We start from the raw sequence: 23,787 nt of genomic DNA, 5'->3' as shown, positions 1-23,787 counted from the left end.
TTTGAAGCTGTGGATCAGTGTTGAGAGGAGTTACTAAGGTTATTTCAAACATTCTGTTAAACTCACAGCAGCCTTCCCAAAGGAATGCTTGGCTGCAAACTACCTCTTATCCTGGGTGACAGAAAACATGAGAAAAGCTTTTGAGTACTGTTAGATTGAAGTCCAGGCAGCCACAAGTGCTGGTCAACTCAAGTTGCCACTAGGTGATTAATAGTTGTTTATTTTTAGGGCTGGAAGTAACAGGCTATCCTAAGGCCCGTGCAAGATGATATCTGAATAATCTGTGAGTGTCTCACAGTTTGCAGCAATCCTTTCTTTCTGTGCAGCTGTTTATCTGGTGTCAGTGCTCACCAGAATGACAGGATATGCCAAAAGTGCATTTAACCAAGGAGGCAGAACTGCTCTTACAACATTAGATTTTTGTTTAGTAATTGTTGTAAAAAAGAACCAAACTAATCAGGAAATTTTGATAGCAGGAATGTTGATAAATAAAGGTGCTATATACCTGCATATTTAGTATTTGCTGAGCATAAATCTTGGAGCCAGCATTAAAGCTATCTCAAGACATTTTGAATGAATTATTAGACAATTCTGTATCTTCAAATCCTTATACACAAATATGCAATAAAACAAACAATGTAACAGATGAATTAACAAATGGAGGACAGCTCATCTGTGCTTCCAACTTCCCAGATCAGAGAATTAGAAGACCGCACAGTAAATCATACTGAGTATCTCCACACAATGCTGCTTAGCAGTTAACTACCAAACACACTATTGCCCATAATTGACAGGCAGAAGCATTTTATGTGTGATGCTGTACTTAAATTTACTGTCTCTCAAAACGTAAGTCACCTATCTGTATTAAGCAGGGAACAGATGAAAAAGGAAGTGGTATGTCTGCTGCCCATTACTGTGGCACCTGATGCCCATCCAGAAGGAAGGCAAACACCCCTTCTGACCTTGAATATTCCCACTACCTTTGCAATCTGCTGGCAAACTTTAATTGTGCCTGGCACACACTTATTTTTAATGCCTGAAGCTCGTCAGCTTGTCTCTCAGTTGATTCATATACCCAGTGTCTGTTCAACTCAAACTGGTCCTGCCCCACTTCATATTTGAAAATAATTTGGGATTTAGTTGTTATTCAGAAAGGAGTGCATCCTGAGATACACAAGTCCTATGTATCACCTGCAAAATGTCCGGTCTCCCAGAGGAAATATTTTCACATGGTGAAAGTTGGAGACCGTTCCAGAGACTCTAGGAGACCACAAATATCTGTAGTTAAGTGTTACATTCATTATTAGGTGAAGTAAGTGCATAACTGGGGATGAGCAAAGGAATCTACTTCCCCTTTCTGCCTTCTCTCTCCTTAACTATTTATACAGCTACACACAGAGCTCTACTGCATGCACCTTCTGAAAAGTTCATGCTATTTAGATTTATTTACAAGTTATTTGTTCCTTCTCAGTATATACCAACACTAAACCCAGTTGCGTTTCAGCTTTCTTTGCTTACTATGCACCAAACTTTTCTGGGCTGACCACCAATGTGCAGAATTCTGTCCAAAAGGAAGACATAAAAATGTACATGGCAATGTAAGTGAGCCCATAAGGAGGGAGAGGAAGAATCAGAGGAAAATACTATCATTTGTGAACTTTTAAAAGCAACGGCAGATTAGTTGAGTTAGCCAGTGACATATTACAATCCATGCCTGATGAGAACTGAGGCAGAAGTCTGCAAGACAATAAAATTGCATAATACTAACATTTTCCTTCATACAATTACATGTTGAAAACAGTGTAAGACAGCTGGACTACATATTCTTGTCCTTCCTTCCTTCCATCCTCCCTCCCTCCCTCCCTCCCTCTACTTTCTTTTTTTTGTTCTTTGCCATGCAATTGCTAGATTGCTAGATAAATGAATGTTTTTGGTTGGCAGACTTCTAAGGGCATCAAAGACAGTACTAGCAGTCTCATTTCAAACAAACCAGGAAAAGTGTGACCTATTGAGCTGCTAGTCCTGTTCAATTTCTGTTCCCTTTAAGACAAAAGCAAAACTAATAGAAAATAAAAGTAACAACAAGAAGAAAAATAAACACCACTTTTCCCTTCAAAGAGAAATTAAGCTTCAGCAAGCAGCTTGAAATGTCATGAACAATGAGTTTTACCAACTCTTCTGAGACCTGGCTAACTTCCACCTGAGCATGGCCACTTTTTTTTTTTTTGTTCTTACGCTGCATAAAAGCTCAGAGTAAGTAAATTAAGTGATAAGATTACTATCTGTTCTGACCAGCTGTCTTTCCCTCTCCCTTGTTAGCCAAAAATTGCAAATATCTTGTTTCTTAAAGTGCTTATTTTCCAATCTTCTCCCTGTATTTGTGATTGCAATATCAAAGCACACCATGCATTCAAAAAGTAAGGAAGGATTGTCGTTAAAAATGGTTCCTGAATTCCACAGGAACCTCTCAAGAAAGCTGTCTCTCACAGAAATCCACTTGTCAGGAACAGCCATAATGCAGCTTAAGGAGAGGTGCTGACATAAGGTTTCCATCTGCTCTGACCTTAGTACAGATTAATGAGTATGTTGAAGACACCTTCAACTTGAACTGAGTAATGGAAGACCAGTATAGACAGTAAAAAATTCTTGTCAGTCCCCTCAGTTTATAGCACTCTTGCAAAAGAGGTGGGGGTCTTCCTGTCTGTTCAAACTAGACCATCATTAGCTGGAAGGCATAAAAAACCCCCAACCAAACCCGAAAAACACTCAAAAAAAGAGGGAAAATAGAGTCAATAAGTAAGAGGGAAGAGAGAACAACTGCACCTCATTAAACAGTCAGTGAACATTTATGCAATTTCAACTACTTCAACTTCCAGGGTCTCTCCATACCAACTACTGACTTTTTCCAAAGATTTCAAAATGTCTTTCTGTACCTTTGAGGTATCACATTTATTATAATTCAGTATTTCTGCACTGGAGGTAACTTTGTAGTTTGTAGCTATGTGCACAGCAGACTAGTATACCTCAGATATTACTACACACAAATACAAATATACCCAGTAAGTCTGGCATCACCTTCCTGAAAAATGAGATGAATCCTAAATGGTAATTGGAGCTTTTCAGTACCAAGTCTTTGTTATACAGAATTACCCAGTGACAAAGTTATTTCCATCAGGCTGTAGTGATACAAACTGATTATCTCTTGAAATAGTGTGGTATATTCTGCCTTGGTTACAGAAACAGGCTGCCCAGTCACAGGCTGCCCTAAAGTCCTTCCCCACTCAGAACTACCTGACTTCAAGATGTATAAATTGATGCAGGTTTGCATTTTTTTCCCCCCAAGCCTCCCTAGACCTAAAGCACTAGGATGAACTGCCAAAGGAAAACTAGCAGAAGTATTGCATTTTTGCTGAGGGCAAATAGGACTTCCAGTTTGAGATCAGAATATCTCTGTTTCCACAGCTGCTAAATCCACATTAACATTTTTAAAAGCTATTTCTAAAGCCATACCAATAGATAAAGCATTATTTTTAGTTAAGTTCAAAGAGAAGAAGAAGTAAAGCTTTTCCTGTTCTACCTGATTTCGCTATGGCAACAGCAGGAAAACGGTAAATTCAGGAGATTAGGAGAACTATAATTCCAGCTGAACCAGCAAAAATAAGAATTAAAAATTAATTTATAATTTCTTGATTACCTACAGGCACTTTTGAACCATTCTTTAATTAAAAAAAAAAAATCAAGTCAGACCACAGAGAAAATGATAGAACTGGTATAGAACAGCTTCTCTTTGCTTAAGTAATGTTTCCACTTTAATGTACTTATTTGCTCTCATTTGCTTAACATTGCCAATATTTAGTACTGTGCAAATTTATGGAAATCTGACTTTAAAGAGCTTTATGGTACTGAGTGATTTTTAAATTTTTGACATACTTATACTGAAGTGCCTTGATGAGATTCTGGAATAAATGAAATAAAACTCAGTAGCATGTAATGATGTCTTGTGACATGCTGTGAGGTAATATAGGCAGTAACATGTCATGACTGTGGGTAAAATAATCTGAACGCTTTCACTCTGGTTTACTTTGCACAGTCTGTCCTACAACTATAAAAAACTATGAATAAAACCTGATAGATCTTTTTCTCCATGGGCATTAAAGGACAATTCTGCAACTGCAGAATACCTTACTTATATATTGCAGGAATTGCAAGACTTATGTTAGAGGAACCCAGACTGCAGTCCACTTTTTAAAAAACAAAATAAACCCAAACCAGATACTATATTTAGATTGCTATTGTGTAAATACATAATTAAAAAAAAAATCACAGAATTACAGATTAGGTCAGGGACCACATTGGTCCAGCCACTGGACATCTGGCCCAACCTCCCTGCTCAAGCAGGGTCTTCCTAGAGCACATGGCACAGGTTTATGTTCAGGCAGTTCTTGAGTATCTCCAGGGAGGGTGACTCCACAACCTCTCTGGACAATCTGTTCCAATGCTTGGTCACTCACACAGTAAAGAAGTTCTTCCTCATGTTCAGGTGGAACTTTCTGTGCACCAGTTTCTGCCCATTGTCTCTTGTCCTGTTGCTTGGTACCACCAAGAAGGGCCTGGATCCATCCTCCTGACACCCTCCCTTTAGATACTGATAGACACTGATGAGGTCCCATCTCAGTCAACCTCTTCTCGAGACTGAACAGGCCCAGCTCCCTCAGCCTTTCCTTGTAAGAGAGATGCTCCAGTCCCTAAATTATCTTTGCTGCTCTCCACTAGACCTGCTCCAGGAGCTCCCTGTCTCTCTTGTCCTGAGGAGCCCAGAATTGGACACAGCACTCCAGATGTGGCCTTACTAGGGCTGGGTACAGGGGCAGGATCACCTCCCTCGACTTGCTGGCCATGCTCTTCCTAAGGCATCCCAGGATCCCACTGGCCTTCTTGGCCACAAGGATCATGGACAGCTTGTTGTCCCCAGGACCCCCAGGTCCTTCTCTGGAGAGCTGCTTTCCAGCAGATCAGCCCCCAGCCTGTACTGGTACACAGGGTTATTCTTCCCCAGGTCTAATAAAAAAAATAAATCTAAATTAATAAAAAATTCTAGTAGAAGAACAGATGTGGTGACAGTAACAGAAAAGTTTTAAATTTTTGATATCACTGTGTGGAAGCCATGACCAATCTAACAACATTTGCTGTCTTAAATAGCAAAGATTCAGAAACTAAACCAAACATCTTTTACTAATTGTTTAAATTACCCACTTTTTTTTATTGCAGGTAACTAATCTGACTTTTGTATGTGATCTGAATTTAACAAGAACATGCTCAAAATATTGCTACAGTTGGGTTCAAACCTACACAAATATAAAGCCTGCAATAAAGAAATTATATTTCCCTTTGCTTCCCCAGAGGAAGAAGGAATCAATCCATGTAACAGCTGATCAGAAAATGGACACAAAGCAATGCAGCAGCTATAGAAAGGGCAAAATAATCATATGAAATGCTGGGAGAGAGATATTCAGTATGTTCTTGAAGACTTGCTTAGTCCTTATGTAGAAACCGTTGACAGGTCATTCCAGAAAGACATATAATAAATAGCCAGATATGGTGCAAGGCTACTGCACTATCTGGGAAAAAGAACAGTTGTTCATAGGAAAGATTAAATAAGTTTGGTCTTTCCAGCCTAGGAGAGTAAAGGCTGAGGACAGGGTACTGTCCTCTACCAACACATCAGGAAGACTAATGCACTGGGTCTAGAAAAAACTTCCAGTGAGAGCAGTGGGACCAAAATACTATAAATTATTTAAAAATTACACTTGGTATGTTTAACAAACAAGTTATAAGATACGGTGTTTATCATAGCTGGGGATTAGACACAGTGACAAAACCATAGACATTTCTGAATGCAGTACATAAAACTAGTAATACAAAATGCTCTCTCAAGCAATCTGGAATGATATCACTGCTAACAAAATCAAACAGACTCAAATGTCTTTTCTCTACCTGAGGAAAAAAGACAAACATCTGTATAATATGATATATATTTATAAAATGAGATACCAGAAAGTCATCCAGAATGCAGAAAAAGAAAGAGTTTAAAAAACGTAATATTAAAAGAAATCTCCTTTTAAAATGAACAATATGAATTTGAACCATGCTTAGTTGCCCACAGACATAGCTTAATCATTTACTTTTCATAAATAATAATGGCTTGTCTGATTTTTATCAATGTTAACATCTGGAAATTGCAAAGGTTCTCTACACTTGTAGGTACACTTTAAATACATAAAGACAGGCAAACTTTTCTAATCGAAGAAGTATATTCAACTTTTCTAATTTCACTTTTTGTTTTTGCTACACATACCACTACCTCAAGCTCTTCTGGTTTGGTGTTATCCAGATTACTCCTGCCTAATCCTCCAGCCTAAAGCAAATAGAACAATCAAAGGTATGTTGAAAGAAATGAAATAACCACGAAACCTCTGAAATATGTAATAGCTTCATCACCAGTTCCTTGTCTTAGTTTTCAGGGAGAAAACCCAATATTATCTTTAAGCAATACCCATGCCAATCACACACTTCATATACCCCACTCCCCTTTTTTTTTTAAATTTAACTTATGAGTTCTTCTTAAGGCCCCGGTTGTAAAGTACATAGCTCATAAAAGGTTCCTGGGACCAGGTGACCATCTCATCACCCCGGTTCCACCTGGAGAAGTGGACTCATTGTGGATACTGCAGCTCATAAAGTGCACAGCAAATCCAGTAGTAAGTGAAGGTACAAAATTCTCAATGGAGAGGTTGTGCCCGTAAACCAACTTCATGGCAAAGTGTGACAGGTGGAGAATAACGCAATCCCTGCCATCCCCAACAAGCTTGCCTGCAGTAAAAATAGCTGAGTAGGGCTGAACATTTTCTGCTTACAAATTGAGCTAAATTTAACAGTAAAACTGAACAAAGCAATAGCAACTGAATCAAATGTGACAGCAAAAAAACCATTTTATGCACACATTTTATTACAGTTCTTAACTTTGTGTTTGTATAGTGAGTGAATTTATGCTTCAGCACGTCTAAAACTGAATTACAGAGACACATACATTGGTAATTTTCTTTACAGTCACCTACCAACTGAATGAGAAAAAAGAGAACAACTATTCTAGAACAAGTGTACACTCAATTCCTTTGTTTTACCTGTCCAGTCACAGAACAAAAATATTTATTGCAAGGATGAGCTATAAAGTGTCAGATATCAGATTCAAAGTGTGAAGAAAGATGCATCTCTAACTACTTTCATACACTGCTCCTAGAAAGAATCCTTTTCATTACACTGCTTCTGGGATAGTTAACAAAAAGAGGCATGAGAGATGAGAGTGACATACTCTCACTGTAGATTTTCTCTTTGTAAAGACAAAAGATATGTGAACTAAAAGTGTGGTGTGAAACAACTGGACAATAATTGAAATAAAAGTCCCAAATGCACTATGTTAGAAAAGCAGAGTTAAACCATTATCCTCACTCAGCACTAATCGGCACTGCCAACAAACTTGCAACAAAGGCTGATGATAAATAGATCCTAAATGATGGCACTTATATTTTCACGCAGTTTCAGAAATACCAATGATCTAAGATAAGTTATGTAAGGAGCAAGCAACCACCTTTCCTGATTTTGTATCCAGAGCTTAGTGAAATAGTATGTATTTTAAAGATTTTCCCAAAAAACAAGAGAAGCAAACTCAACAATTTTAGTGTACTATCAGAAAGGTGAGTTGAAATATGAAGCTCTTAATTTACAATAAATATTTTTAACATTAAAGTGGCTTTAAAAATCCTTTACCTTTTGTCAATTCCAGGATTTCCAGATGAATCTGAAAAAATCAGTAATTCTCATGTTGGACTAACTTACAGTTAAATGATCTATGTAGTTTTATATTTTACATATTTTTACCACTTCTGTTAGAATCTATTCACTAGATTCTAACAAGTAATTTTAAGAGATTGTCAGGAAGGCATGCTTGATAGTTTACAGTTTTTTCACTACTAAAATAAAAACAATTGATGAATTGGAAAATTAAATGCCAGTTTTAATAACAGTACTTTGAAGTAGAGACCAAACTTGTTTTGGGATATTTCTGACTTTTTACTCTATTTTAACAAGGTCATCTTTAAACATATCTTTTTATTGTCTCGCCCATAGAGTAGTTATTATAATCATGGAATCATACAATGGTCTAGGTTGGAAGGGACCTCAAAGGTCATTGAATTGGAAATCCCCCTGCCATGGGCAGGGACACCTTCCACTAGACCAGGTTGCTCAGAGCCCCATTCAGCCTGGCCTTGAACAGTTCCATGGATGGGGCATCCACAACTTCACTGGGCAACCTGTTCCAGTGCCTCACCACCCTCATGCAAACAAATCTTTAATACCTAATGTAAACCTACTCTCAGTTTGAAGACATTCCCTCTTGTCCTGTAATTTCATGCTCTTGTAAAAAGCCTCTGTCCATCTTTCTTGTAGGCTCCCTTCAGGTACTGGAAGGCCACAATTAGATCACCCTGAAGCCTTCTCTTTTCCAGGCTGAACAATCCCAGTTCTCTCAGCCTTTTCTCACAGGAGAGGTGCTCCAACCCTCTGATCATCTTCAAGGCCTTCCTCTGGACTCACTCCAGCAGGTCCATGTCCTTCCTGTGCTGGGACCCCAGAGCTGGATGCAGCACTGCAGGTGGGGTCTCACCAGAGCAGAGCAGAGGGGCAGAATCCCCTCCCTCTCCCTGCTGCCCACGCTGCTCTGGGTGCAGCCCAGGACACACTTGGCTCTCTGGGCTGGGAGTGCCCATGGCGGGGTCATGTCCAGCTTCTCATTCACCAATCCTACCTTTAGAATAAATGAGGGGTAAATATGTGGCTCTCAAGAATGGTCTTATGGGAAATGTGTATTATGTTTACTGTTACTTGATGATGAAATGTCAACAGACTAAAATATTTCTTTAATTAATTACTCATTTCAATAAAAGCATCAATAGTTTGCCTGGTTTTAAAATACAATTTCACTACAACACATTGAAAGAAATAATACTAACATAAAAGCCCTGCCATGTGCATTAGTCCATATTAAACCACAGCCTCCCGGCCCCTGGCATTAGGCTATTGTTAAAGGTCTGACAAACCCACAGCTACAAGGAAATTCAGAGATCAGAATGAAAATCTTTACTTACCACTTTGTGCCTAGATATAATTCACTGTCTGTATTAAGGATAAGCCAATAACTCTGTCTTTGTAGGTTTAATATAAAACCATTAAAATAGATGGTATCTTAAAAAAATAGTAAGGAAACATTAAGGATGTTGTGAATACACACACATATATTACACAGAACTGTTTACATTCTGTGGTGTTTTTTCACAACATGTGGGGGGCAAAATGGTTTTGATTACCTCACTAAACACAAATGAAGAAATATTGACCATTCAATCAGGAGTTTCAGGCATTGGACTGTATGATAGGGACCTTCCAAATACAATTGAAGAAAATGTACCTCATAAATAATGCTCTGCCCATTAAGGCAAAGACAGTCAACTGACACTTCACATGATGCAATACGGAAAAACAAGGTGGCCCGCATGATGACAAGGAAATTACTGCAACAGTTCAAAATGGAGAGAAAACATTAATGAACAAAAAGTTCTCTTTTCACAATATATATTGTTTAATATTTCAGATTTTTCCTCCTGTTTTGAAGAATTCAATCTCATTCATGATTCCTTTACATGAATGGAAGGTAAACAGATGTACTGAAATCTCTCATGACACTACAGCATTTCACTGTTGTTTATTTTAATTTCTGGCATACATTATGATCCATACTTAACGGATTCTCTGTTTTTATGCCATTTTGATTATATCAGCATGTATTTTAGTCATTGATCAGCAACTCCATTTGTCTTTTATACCACAATTTGACATCAATGCAAGAAATGGGATGAGATGCAAACAAAACTATACAGAATTACTAAATAATAGTTGATCAAGAATTATATTTGCAATGCATGACTTGTCAGAATCAGATTTAACAGTAGGTAATGAATGCTTCTTTGTACTTCCATAAATTTGATAGAAGAAAGGTTGCTTTCAATGTTCAAAAAAATTGCAATTACCAGTTGCTAATCACATCTGAGGATTATTAGTCTTTTTGACTAAGAAGTCAGGGATGACATTAGATGCCTGCCTCTTTATAGTTACTGTTATCAGTGACTCGTTGATCTCAGGTGGATGTCTAGTAAAGAGTACTTCTAACAAAACCCTGCTGTAATGCTCTCCAAACTCAGCTTGGTGGCAGGGAGTTACTTTTGCAGTTGTTGTTCCCAACTGTACAGACACCAGAGAAGCAATGAAGAATGAGCTGTACCACTCACTACTTGGCTGAGCAAAATCTGGAAACTAACCCCACAACAGTCAACTTGACATCAGACTCAAAATGAAGAGTTTTAGTGCAGAAGTCACCACAACAAAAGAACTCAAATATGTTTTGATTTAGCAACATTAAAATGTAATCATTTTTGACCAAAATGAAGAAATTTTTGAAGAAATTTTTCAGTTTAGTTTGCTGAAACATATTTCAGCATTAAATAGTATTTCCCTTGATCCCCCTCCTCTTTCTTTTAACATGTTGGCATGTGGTTAGCCTCCTTCAAGTCTAATGAAGTACTAAAAAGAGTGGAGGAGGGGATATGATTCTCCAGAGCCACAACAGCTATCCACATTCACTACAGAGCATTGCAGGACTGCAGTTGTTGCTTTATTAAAAATTACAGGAAAGAAAACATTTCAAGTTCACCCAAATAATTGATATATTCTCAGCTGGACTGAAGCAGACATTTCACTTTGACTTTTATAGCAGAAATGTTGACACTTAGGAAAACTTTGTTCTCTGTCCAAAACTGCTCCCAACAGCCAACAAAAAAATTCTTCAACCAATTTTCTAGAGTGACAAAGATTATTTTTAAATAAAGGAAAGAAAAGTACTATAAGAAATCAAAGAAACAGGTCATTTTGATATCCAATAACCAAAAGGAATGTTTTGGCAGAAATTAACTTATCTCCACCACAGTCTGATGAAGCTTTTCAGATTTTTAGTACTTGCTTATCTTTGCTAATACACTCAAGCATGCATATATCTTCTGAGAGTTCTGCTTTAATGGCTGAGCTTAAATGGCTCAGCTGACAGGATATGTTAAAAGACACCAAAAAATTAGTATCAAGTTTGATCCCCATGAACAATGCTATACACTTTTAGACTCCAAAAAGTGAAAGATCCATATATTAAAACAACCCCAATTAAAAACACGGAAAATAGACAAATCATTAAACCGCCCACCCCACAACACTCCCAAATTGGAGGCAAGCTTCATAACAAATGAAACATTTTCAGACAGACAACTTCAACTCAATACTTATTTTCCAGTTCTCTATCCTGTCTTTTAACTTAAAAGTTGTTTATAAATTATATATGAAAAGATTCCCAGGGAATAAAGTTAGAATAGCACTAAACTGATGATTTATATATTGCTGTGGTAACACAAAACTGGGCACAATTATAGATATGCTTACATATACATGAATAAATGTGTATGTAGGTGGAAGAGATTATGCTTTTGATGGGATGCCCTATACTAAAGTAATCTTGGCTAAATTTTGCTTTTCCTCATGACAAGGCAAACGCAGTGAGACTTGAGTAACATTACAACCAAGTCTGTGCACCACCCCTGTTTTCTAATCCAAACATTTTACCTTCTGGACAATCTGTGTTAAAAGAACTAGAGTTTGTTTTTCCATTCCTGCACACCCCTCCCACTAAATTTTAAGTGTAAATTTATTAAATTGATTAAGGAAAAGGATAGGATAAATAGGAGCAATTTTCCCTTTTCAGAGCAAAGTGTGACAGCTTTTCATTATAGTTTCATGACATTTATCTGAATTCCATGAGGGCAAATACTTTCTTTTTAGCATTAGCTTCATTAGGAATTCAACACAATATATAAAAGAAATGTGAGTATTTCTTCTGGGGTACTTTTTAAATTTATTTTTTAAACTGAACAGATCATACAAGTTATTATCAGTATAGCAGTTGATTCTATGTGTGCAGAATCGATATGAATATTGTAGTAGAACTTTTATTACAGAACAAACTGACTTTAGCAAGACATTAAATTGTGTAAAAAGAAAGTTGTATATTTTCTTAATGACTGGCTTTTAAGAACAAAAAAATATGGAAAGCACTGTTAAAATGGGTATTTTTGTAATACATTTATAACTTGGCAAGAACAGTTTCACTTTTGCTACACTGACTGAAGTTCATTGCAAAATGGTTCTTTGCTCTCACTAAACAGTTTGGAAAACTGGAAGTTTAGGAGTTTATTACTCTCCTGGCCAAAATTTTTAATTTGATTTTTAGTCTGATTTAATCAATGATTAGAAACATTTTTTGTGTGCTCTTACTCTCTTTAAGCTTAAAGAGCTTTCTCCCAGCTGTTTAACCACCAGTGTACTTTGAGAAAACCAATGTATTTGCTCATATTTAGCCCACTTGCTCTTGGATACATTAGGACAAACCCAACATGATGTACTGCAGACTGCACTTCTTTTTCTTGTACTGAAAGTGCTTGATCACACAAAGTTTTTAATTTGGAGGATACTACTTTAGTTGCTTTAAGGAGGAAAGTATAAGATTGTTTAGTGTCTTCTAAATCATATACATTTTAACAGTGGTCACACCATGTGCCTGAGAGTGTTGTCCAAGTGCTTCTTGAGCTCTGTCAGGCTGGTGCTGTGACCACTGCCCTGGGGAGCTCATTCCAGGGCCCAACCCCCCTCTGGGTGAAAAACCTTCCCCTAATATCCAACCTAAGCCTCCCCTGACACAGCTTCAGGCCATTCCCACGGGTCCTGTCACTGGTCACCACAGAGATCAGTGCCTGCCCCTCCTCTTCCCCTCACAAGGAAGTTGCAGACTGAATGAGGTCTCCCCTCAGTCTCCTTTTTTTCAGGCTGAACAGACCAAGTGACCTCAGCCACTCCTCAGACAGCTTCCCCTCCAGGCCCTTCACCCTCAGCAGTATTAGCTTATAGAAGCCAATTACTATTTTTTTTTACCATTTTACCATTACATTTGTGTTTTAAAACTACACTGGATAGCTCCAGTTACAAGAGTGAAGATCCACCATTTTTTCTGAGCTACAGAATACATCCATGTTTTTTGTACTATGTTTTTCATAGAACAAGATTATTAATTTCCAGGATCTGGGAAGTTTCAGACTACTTCAATTTATTTAGAATGCAGTATATAAATTTCCAGTAACCACAATGTGACTAAACCTAAACATTTTGTCTGTTCTGCATTTTACTTGCTAACAATAAAATAGTCACTTTCAATTATAATAAATTAAATTCAAATTGACTTTGTAATCTACAGTGAGACTGAAGTAAGTGCTAAGACTGAACATCTACAGAGCATGTAATTAAATTTCAGGAAACAATGTTTTTAGGAAACTATGTTTGCTTTGAATAACTCAACTGATTCAAAATAATTCTACTTTGAAGTCATCTGGCTATATTAAAGGGTTAACTTAAGCAGGAAAATAAATTTTTGACATACGACTAGATAACATGAGACTCAGTAATAAAAAAATGCAAGCCTTTCTTCTGCTGTTTCTCTTCCAGATTAATGAAATTTTTATGTTTGGTATTACGTTGTGTCTTGATTCATTCCATTACTGCTGTCACGCTGCTCTTCCATCCCCAGATGTTGGAATACTGCTCTAAGATAACTGATTTTACTAGTGGGACCATAACAAGAACATTTTGCTTACACAGATATGGGTATGTTAGTCTGCCATGAAATACCCAGCTAGGGCATGGAGCTGAAGTGCACAGACTAAGGGCAAGGGAGGACCAGACTGAAAATACTGCTACTTCTCAAAGCTGGGTTTAAGAAATCAGGAGCGCATAAACAGGAATTTCTCCCTACCTCCCCACTTCCTTTTTTCTTTTCAGGAAACATTAGTGTTCTCTGTTTACAAACTCAATTTTTCAAAAGAGAAACCATGCAGTACATTTTCTAGTTCAATTTCATGAGTCTGAGTCTTTCTTTACGGACCTTACGTTAACATAGGAAGGAGTTAAGAACGTTGCTAGTAATGAAAAAGACCTATGCCCCAAACCAACCTTTTATGAAATTTGGTCTCTGTAGAAATTCTCATTCCAGACATTTAGAGGGTAATGAGAGACAGTAATTGTTCAGATTGGAGATTTTATACTTCTTTTTTAAGTAGGAGAAGCAGCAGATATTATTCGAGCCCACTGATGGTCCTCCTTATTGCTAAGAGTGCACTTTAGTACATGGTATATAAATGTGGTCGCACACCCCCATGTGCTAATCAAGTCCCTCATACCTAACTCAGACTCTTGATGTGGGGTCCTGTGGAAATCTGTCTACCTAAAGTCTGAAACACAAAATAGCATACATCGAGTCAAGTGGTAGTAATAGGTTCTGTGTTCCAGCTGCTCAATAACTTGTTGTCAGGATTTACAGAACTAAACCATAACTAAAAGTTAGTTAATACTACTATTTAATAGAAACATTCCCAGGTAAAAGTGGTATGGAAAAACTTTTTGTGACCTATTGCTTTTATTTCCTCTTGTTGACATTATACTATTTGTAAATACTCTACTAGAGAACACTCACAATGTCATTTCAGGTTTTTTTATACCTAGGTTATCGATACCCGAAGTGTTAGATCACAGTTTGCCACTGCTGTAATCTGTTTCCATTCCTGGGACTTGGAAGATCCCAACGCAGATCCATACAGTCCCCTGCTGCCTGCAGCTCACCTCAGTATGGCACTGAGATCTTGTTCTTGCCTATTATAGAAATTGTATAACCCTGCGTTTGTCATTACCATGGTAGTTTGTTACCTGCCTGCTGCTTTCTCACAACAAGAGCTGCAACTATTCCAATCAATCTGCAAATTTGGGATTATCTTAGCTCTCTGGTAAGATGATCATACTAGTAACTGACAAAATGTATCACTTACAGGCCCCAAATTCCAACACAGAAGGAAAACCTTGAATCCAGAGAGCAAGATGTGGAATCATGGGCAACTTTTCTCCTTGTAAAGATGTGAATTAGTTTTCAAAACTCAGTTGATTAGGGTCCAATACGAATAACAGGTAAACCCATAGTAGTAAGTTACTGCATATTTTCTAACAAGAACTCCTATTGTAAATATTTTTCAGTTAATGATTTAGAATAAAAAAACAACTAGCATTCAAGCTAACTATAAATTGCATCTTGAAATCTAGGTAAATGGAACAGATACAAGCAAAATCTTAGACCTGAACAGATAAAATAATAATACTTAGAAAAACATTGTTCCAGGGCAAAATTACTCAACCTCTACTCTCAAAACAAAGCACAATTCTAAAACACCACACTTTGAATTATACGGTGTTTAAAGCCTGTTAGTCAGTTAAACGGGAGAAAAAATCTGCACTAAAGCTTTAAGGGACACTTTGGAACAATAACATCCTCATTAAAAAATAAGGATACCTCAAAACTCTTCAGTTAAAAGGTTAAGTGTTAGTCTCTGTGTAGTTGATAAATGTTGGGCTAATCTAATCAGTGGCTGCAAGAGGCAATGCCATCAACTAGTTGCCCTGACCCATGCTTCTTACGTTTTCACAAAAGTCAGATTTAAGAAAGATGTAAACTTCAGGCCTTTGACCTAGCAAGGACCTTGTTCATGCCAGCCTGGTGTTCTGCTAAACAGACTGAGAACTTTCAGCTGAAATCAGGAACATGTGCCCTTCACTAACACAACACGACTTGAAAATTAAAATGCAACGTGATCAAGTGCTTTAGGATATTTTAACAGTTAAGAATGCAGCTAGGAAAAAAAAAAGCTTGTATCTGTGTTTTGGTTTGGGGAGGGGGAAAAGGACAAATTAAATTGCACTGGTTTTCTTAAAAAACATGGGGAAACAAAAATTCCGTTCATTAGTTCACGCATGACTGACCTACAGGAAATAAGGAGGTTGTATGTGTCTTTATGACATGTGCCACTTATTAGGTAAGTAGGTTTTACTGCTTCCAATTGAAGTAAGTTAAAACTAATTAGATGGTAGTTAAATTACAATCTAAATACAATAAACCGAAATAAAAATAGCAAATGGCATTTTAGTTATCAATATTGTTCCTAAATGCAGTTGATTATTTCCAAGAGTATGTGTATTGATTATTTCCAAGTAACAAGCTTTGCCAGCTGCTGGAATGGCAGTTTAATGCTACATACACTAACTAGGACAGACTTTTCACATATGCCATATTTAATCAGATTAATTTATTTCATTCCATCTTCTACTGATACTTACATGTGTCTCCCGACATTACATACGAATCTGGACTCTGTATAAAACATAATCCATCCACCCTTTTTGACTATTATGGAATGATAGTACAGTAAAATTGACAGGGAGACCTAGTGATCCAGTTTCTAATTACCACCAGCATCTCAGGACAGTGCTGAGAATTTACACTTGATAACATAAGAAAGCTGCTTGTAGTACCCATGCAGATTTTCACTTACAAATGTGAAGATTACGTATCACTATTTCACAGATTATTTATTACTGTTTTACAAGGATGTACTATCAATAAATGTATCTGCATACATACATATATTTCTTCCATCTCAACCACCTACAAAACAACTGGCTAACTATATTTTTGGCCCACATATGCTTATCTCTTGCACTCCCAGGTTTTAGACTTACGTGGAAACTTGAGTAGGAAATAAACTGTTAAATTTGGATTAGCCAGGATGACAATGCTGGGTTAAAGAAACTAAACAGAGGAAATAAACAGTTACACTACCTTCCATTAAAAAAAGACTATCTCTTTTTGATACTCGAGCATAGAACACACTAACTTATGGATCTACATCTCGTACTGGAGGACCAACCAGAAAAAGTGACTTTTGTAGTTTTTTCCTTCTATCTGGAAGATGCATCTCCTGATTTTAGAGTGTCACTGTCTTTTCAATTAATGGTCAACCTAGTTTTAGTTTTCAGAGAAAGAAAAGCACATACTGAGAAAGCAAATGAATTATTATACTTACTGGATTGGAGGGTTTAGAGGATTATTAAGACTGCATATTGGGGAAGTGCAGTCACATCATTTGTATTTCTTTTGCAATTAAAATTGTTAGCAAAAACATACAAACTCCTGGTTATATGTAGTTTAATCATATCTAAATATATTTACTTCCTCTCTGTGTAAAGCTCTTTATATTTCAACCTACATACTGCCCCAGATTTTCCATCACTTATTTGCACCTTCTAGTACACAGGCAGTGACTGCTTCTTTGGAAAAAAATAAATAAATACATTGCAAGAATGTAGAATGGACAGTTAGCATTACACAGTATAAAAGGTCTTCAACATATTTTTTTTTGGATGAGGGAGCTCTGCATTTACAAATTGAACATGGTATATTGTACTCCTGTAAAAACATTTCCTTCTACAATTTAATAAAGAAATAGGACAGAGCAGGACATTTTCCTAATGGCTGTGAACTTAAAAAAAATCTGATTTAGTAACCATGAGAACTAAAATGTGTTATTATCCACTTTGATTTCATTAATTCAAAGTAAGGGGCAGAGTATAGGTAGAAAGGGTTTTATATTTGCTGATGACTTTACACTTAAGGAAACCCAAAACTATGACATACACATCCCCTAAACCCATGTGGCAGTATCTGCTGTAACAGAAATACAATTGATATGCACAGATCTGTTTCCAGTTTTGGTATAAATGATTTTGTTCTGCATTTCTATTCCAGTGATACTCAATGCAGGAATTGAGATTGTCATTGGCTGTATTGGTTATACTTTAGTCAGATTGAGACAGAACTAAAAAAACAGATTTGTACTATTCCTGCATAACTTTCCACGGAAAAAAAGCGCTTTTTTTTTGCTGATTTTATGTTATATGTTTGAATATACTAACATAGACCCATGAACAATTATATCATGACAATATTTATAAAAAGTCGTAAGTATCTAGCAATACAGAATCCTGACAAGTATTGGAAGGTATGATAATGGAAAGAAGTCTCCATTATTTCACTCAAATTCAATGTAAAACCTTATAAATCTATTTAATGCCTTTCAGAATTTAATCAGCATTTTCCCTTTTACTTTCATTGAAGAGTACAATTATTTAATTCAACTTGCTACAAATACTATCTAGTCTAGATAAAACTTTTATAAAGAATAACTTGTCATGACTTTTTTGATCCTGAAATTTTTATATTTAGCTAAATTAATCCACTGCATAATGAAATATTCTTCTATGTCCTCAATTAGAACTAAATTTTCCTCATTCTTTCTCCAATAGGTGCTTCTTGCTACAAGGTGTAACTTCTGTCAGCCCTCCTAAGTTCTAACATCTTTCATGAGAAATGAAATAGGCAATGGCCTTCAAAAAAATATTGAAAAAAATGAAGAAATCCTCTTCCTCTAAGACCAGCAACTAACTGTGATGAAAGCACTGAAAATACCTCCTAAATCAAACTTAGTAATGAAATCTCTTATTGAAGGGAAGATATAAAAGGTATGAGGGACACTTTTTAGCCAGCAATGTTAGAAGATCAAGCTATTGCCACTACATTGAGAAAAAGTCTCCCATACTCCTGGTACCATTGAAATACAATCCATACTTTTCTAAGACACACTTTCTTTGACATTCCCTTTCCAACTGACACACCTCTGGCAGCCCTTCGTGATAGTCTTTGTATCCTTTGCAAAGTTCCAGCTCCTTGGCTTTCCTGACCCTATCCCTACACAACCACGCAGTATCTCGGTGCTCTTCCCAGGATCCTTTACCTGCTTCAACTGCCTGTGCATTTGCTTTTTGCCCCTTAGTTTGACCAGCAGGTCCTCACTCAGCCATGCCGGTCTTGCCTTCCTTGCCCGATTCCTCAGGCCCGGGGATGGAGAGCTCTTGCGCTCTGTGGAAAGAGTCTTTAAAGATCTGCCAACTGCTTCTGCTCTGTTCAACTCCTGCCCTGCCTCCTAGGGCAGTTTCCCGAGAGTCCTATTGACTAACTCCTTGAAGGGCTGAAGTGTGATTCCTGAAAAATTCAGGGTCCTGACTTTACTCTTTGCCTGACCCATATTCCTCAGGACTGCAAACTTCACCAGTGCACGATCATTTTACCCCAGGCTGCACTTTATCCCACTCCAATCTTGATGTTCCTGATTAGCTCGTTGGCATTGGTGACCATCAGTATTGCATCCTCTCTGGTAAGGGCTGTCTATTACCTGGCTCAAAAAGTTATGCATTCCAGGAATCTTCTGGATTGCTTACAGCCCACTGTGATACTTTTCTAGCAGATGTCAGAGTGGTTGAACTCCCCCAGTAGGACAAGAGCCTGTGAGTGTAATGCCTTCTGTAGCTGGAGCAACAAGGGTTCATCAATAGCCTCCCCTTGACTGGACAGCCTGTAGCAGACACCAACCACAACATTCCCTTTGCTGCCTTGGTCTTTGATTCTTACCTATAAGCTTTCAAGCTGCTTGTCGCTGTTCTTCAGAGGGAGTTCCTCACACTCAATCCATCTCTGATTTAGAGGGAAACTTCTCTTGTGCAGGGCAAGCACCCCACCCATCTAACATGCCATGACTTGGCATGTCATTCCACAGCTTATCACAGGCGAGCCTGATCTTATCCCCTTCCTCCATCATATGAGGGGGAAGGTCTGTCCATGAGCCCCATTAACCCAAGGACCCTCTTCTCTCCTAGAGAAAGATAAATCCCATTTGATGCCAGCAAGCCTGGTGCTGTGTAGACCATCTCATTATCAAACATCCCAAAATCTTGGCAGTGACACCAGCCATGGACCCATGTGCTAATAGATGCTTTAGCATATGTTGGTAATTTCTTTAGTTCTGTTGGAGAAACTTCTTACAAAATAACTAGGCAGAATACTTGGCAAACTAAGATAAATACGTGTAGGGCAAGCAACCAGAATAAAGGAGATTCAGGTGTGGACATACCATGTTTAAATGATCACCTCATATGGGTGAGGTGTTTTTTTTGTTTGTTTTGTGGAGAGGGGAAATACATTTATAAGCTCTGACTCAATGACCCATTTTGCAGAATGACAAACTCCCTCAATTTACCAGCATATTTCCTCAACAAAATCACTACAAAACAAGAAATGTTCAGATACAGGGAATCAAGGGCGAAGTTCCTGGCTGGCCTAAATTAAGTTTCCTTCAAATCAAAGTGATGAAACTCAAAGACCAAGAGCGTAACTCTGGAAAAAATGAGGAAAGGGTGATGGATACGGATGGGGGAGCAGGACTTGTGTCAATAAAGCAGTCTTACTTTCTAAATATGGCACAGAAAGGTTCTATTCTAGGACCTTTATGCAAGAGAGAAAACAAACAGCTTTGCACTAGCTTTAAAATCTCCAAGAAACAGGACATTTGGTAAAATGAAGGAATCAGAATCTAAGAAAAACAGCAAAATGAATATATTCAATCCTATTTACTAACAAAACAACCCCTGCCAAAAAGGACAAGTTGATACTTCTCACTAGATCTGTGCTCAATCCATAAACACATTTAAAGCATTCAGAAGCCTGCATCAGGAATTCAGAATGCACAGTGCAGTACTGAAACAACGCTTTAATCATACTTTGACTTTTTATCTCAGTGAAAATAAACAAGTAAGAACCATTGACATGAAAAAAAACCCCAACCAACAACACCAACCCAACAGACTCCTGCAACCATAGATAGAAAGACCTCCTATCAGTGGGAGACAGAACTGGTATTTAATCCTGAAAGGTTGCAATTTTTTAAAAAACACTGTAGAAAATCACCTTCTGCTGAGCAGTCAGAAAAAAATATTCACAATTCTTTTGTGTCATCAGTAATAGTATCTCAATAGATGTCAAAACTGCATACAAGTCGAATATTTGTATACAAACTGAATAGATTTCAGCAAGCAACAAGAACAAGCATCAGGAAATGAACCTTAAGAAATTTTAACTGTACAGTAGGGAGAAAGGATAGGAACAGAGGCTTATGTTTTATTGGTTTTGTCCATGAGAAATAAAGTACTTTACTTATCCATAAAACGGATCCAGGCCAAAATCATAAAGAACATGTTAACACCGCTAGCTTGTAATCGATGCAATCACAGTATTACTATCTAAATTTTTGTTTACTTTTCAACAGATTGGTGTCTGCAGATCATGCTGTCTTACAGTGCCGTTCCTCTGTAACCTTAACCATTATTCCTACTGTGTAAAGTGAAGCACAAATTTAAGGTGACAAAGCACCAGTTGGCTGATGTGAAGTATGCTACAAAAGCAGAAACCTCTGAAAGCTTCACAGCCATTATGAAATAACTGACCTATATGAAACTGCTACCATGGTTCACAAATTTATTGTCAGGTTCCAGCCTCTAGCTGTTCTCTGATTGTTCTAAATACTTGACAAACTGAAGCCTTTTCACTTTCCGTTGAAATTGCCTCATCTCCCTGTCAGAGCGCCATGGGGGACTCCATTACTTTTCTGACTTCTTTCCCCTACTGACAAGTCATTTAGCTGGCTTCTTGTTGTGAAGGCTGTCCATGTCAAATTAGCCAGGGCCCCTATTGTCCTTATTACCACTCGAAAAGCCATCATGAGTAATGCTACGGGGTCCCTCAGTTGTCATCATTTGTCAGAAAGAAAGGGAGTGTGGTTACATATAGCTGACAGGTAATTTCAGTGTCTACAATTACCCCAATTAGTCTTGTCATAAACAATTCGATAAATGCACACCAATACAAACAGATAAACACACCAAGGTTTCTCACTATTAATGTCATGTAATGGATAAATCAGTGATATAACGCTATATTTTATTTATTTCTTTAAACTATCCTCAGCTGCAAGCTGGCAGTTGCTACCTGGTCAGCACAAATTGTACTATCTACTTTCATTAGCTCATCACCACAGAAGAATATGAAAGGCTGTGACAAAATTCATTTAGAGAGAGCGCAAAAGAGCAGATTGCCTAAAGCAGGTGTTATAACAAAGATAAAACGAAGGTTTTCTTTTGTCAGTTCAGTGCCGCAATGAGCTTTAAAAGTGACTATTTTGTCCTTAAAAACAAACATAAAATAGGAGAGCAACAGAAAGAGAAAGCAGTGAAATGTATTTCTTGCTTCCCACCATTTCCCAAGTGAGTCAGCAGGTGGGTCTTCTAACAATATATGCATCAAAGCCTCATTTGCCAAGGTGGCAAATATCAACCAAATTATTTCCACGTATTTTTCTACTTTTTTTTTTAAAATATACATCTTGCAATGCCATATGGCTCCTGAAAGATCTGATAATTATTCCACATAATATACAACATAATCCCTGATGTTCCTACACAGAATTATCTGAGAACAGGTTTAGTAATTCCAACTCCCTGGACAGTCTGTAGCACTGTGCTAAAGTCTTTTGGGGCATAAAATATTGATGATATTGACTGCTCTTCTAAAATGCCAGGTAGACCTGTTACAAACACAACACTGAAGAAGGCAGCTTTAATAACATTTATATTAAGCACTGAATTACACATTGCTAAGCTTATCCTCGTGATCCACCTAAATAAAAGTCTTGACATCTCTAGAGTCCACAGCACCCTGTCTGTTTGCTGACCACAGGCTGAAGTGATGGCTGGAAAACTGAACACAGACATGTTGTTGTAGGAAATTGCTTTTGGCAACTATTTGTTCATACTCAAGATTTTTTTAAAACCAACACTAAGAACCCACCAGAAAACAGGACAGGTCTCCCTAATGAGTAATCTATTTTAGCACAGTCTTGTCTAGGCATGACAGTTTACTGAGAGGCTTGAAAAACTCGTAATTACCAGTGTTACAGGGCAATTAATGTATATTACACTGCACTACTCATGGCAGCAACTGTCATTTTCTCAATAAAAATGAGTACTCTTCAGCTAAAGGTGACATTAATTGGGACTTTAATGACTATGCAGAGGAGCTGAAGCCAAATATGAACAAAACAGCGATTCAATGAGCGACTTCAGAAACGAGAAAATTGTACTAAAATGAGATTAATTGCTGTTTAGAAAAAGGAAAGAACCTAAAAAGCTATTAAATTGCAGGGTTTGGGTGCCCGGGTGATGGTTGTGATGTTAATCTTGCATTCTCACAGCAGGCAAATATTCACTAAATTCAGAGCCTTTTGACAGCAGGAAAAATCATGTATGCTTAACTTCAATCCATCAAAAATATATTTCAGCTTTTATCAGTGTTCTAAATACTTCTGCAATTTCAAAAATTACTGCTCCATTCCTTGGCTGTCATCATGCAAATGCGAACACTGTCAATATTGCTATGAAAAATTCCCTGGCTTCAAAAGGCCTGCTTCGGTGATAAAGAAAGAAAAACGTGAAGATTAGAATTGCAAAACACACACTACTAATATAACAGAAAGCAACAATAAGAATTTAATGTTTAAGTTGTGAAAACTGCTAAAATAGAAAATGATGGGGTATTGTTTTAGTGTGTGTGGGAAAAAAAAATAAATCAAAGAACTCCCCTACTCTCTCATAAAATCTTTAAAGCTTATAACTTTATAGATAATTACTCATTGCAAATAATTAGGACATAATTTTGCAGCTTGACTTCAGGTGATATAATTATTAAAACTGCTTTGTAGTTTCTAAAAG

At 37.3% G+C, this 23,787-nt stretch overlaps 1 protein-coding gene across 6 annotated transcripts in view; it reads right to left on the bottom strand.

The window, feature by feature from the left end:
- Window positions 1-23,787, bottom strand: part of CDIN1 (CDAN1 interacting nuclease 1) — a 135,308-nt gene that overhangs the window by 17,181 nt on the left and 94,340 nt on the right. Inside the window, exon 11 of one of the 6 annotated variants that reach the window (XM_048305919.1) lies at window positions 7,825-7,855. The exons of the other annotated variants lie outside the window; for them this stretch is intronic. Within the exon in view, the coding sequence (XP_048161876.1) occupies window positions 7,831-7,855 (25 nt within the window). The 3' untranslated portion in view covers window positions 7,825-7,830. Of the gene's footprint in view, window positions 1-7,824; window positions 7,856-23,787 lie in introns of those variants that run through there. 6 annotated transcript variants of the gene reach the window in all.

The sequence above is a fragment of the Corvus hawaiiensis genome, chromosome 6, assembly GCF_020740725.1.
Source record: "Corvus hawaiiensis isolate bCorHaw1 chromosome 6, bCorHaw1.pri.cur, whole genome shotgun sequence".
Lineage (NCBI taxonomy): Eukaryota > Metazoa > Chordata > Aves > Passeriformes > Corvidae > Corvus > Corvus hawaiiensis.
This window is presented reverse-complemented; position numbering and strand designations above follow the sequence as displayed.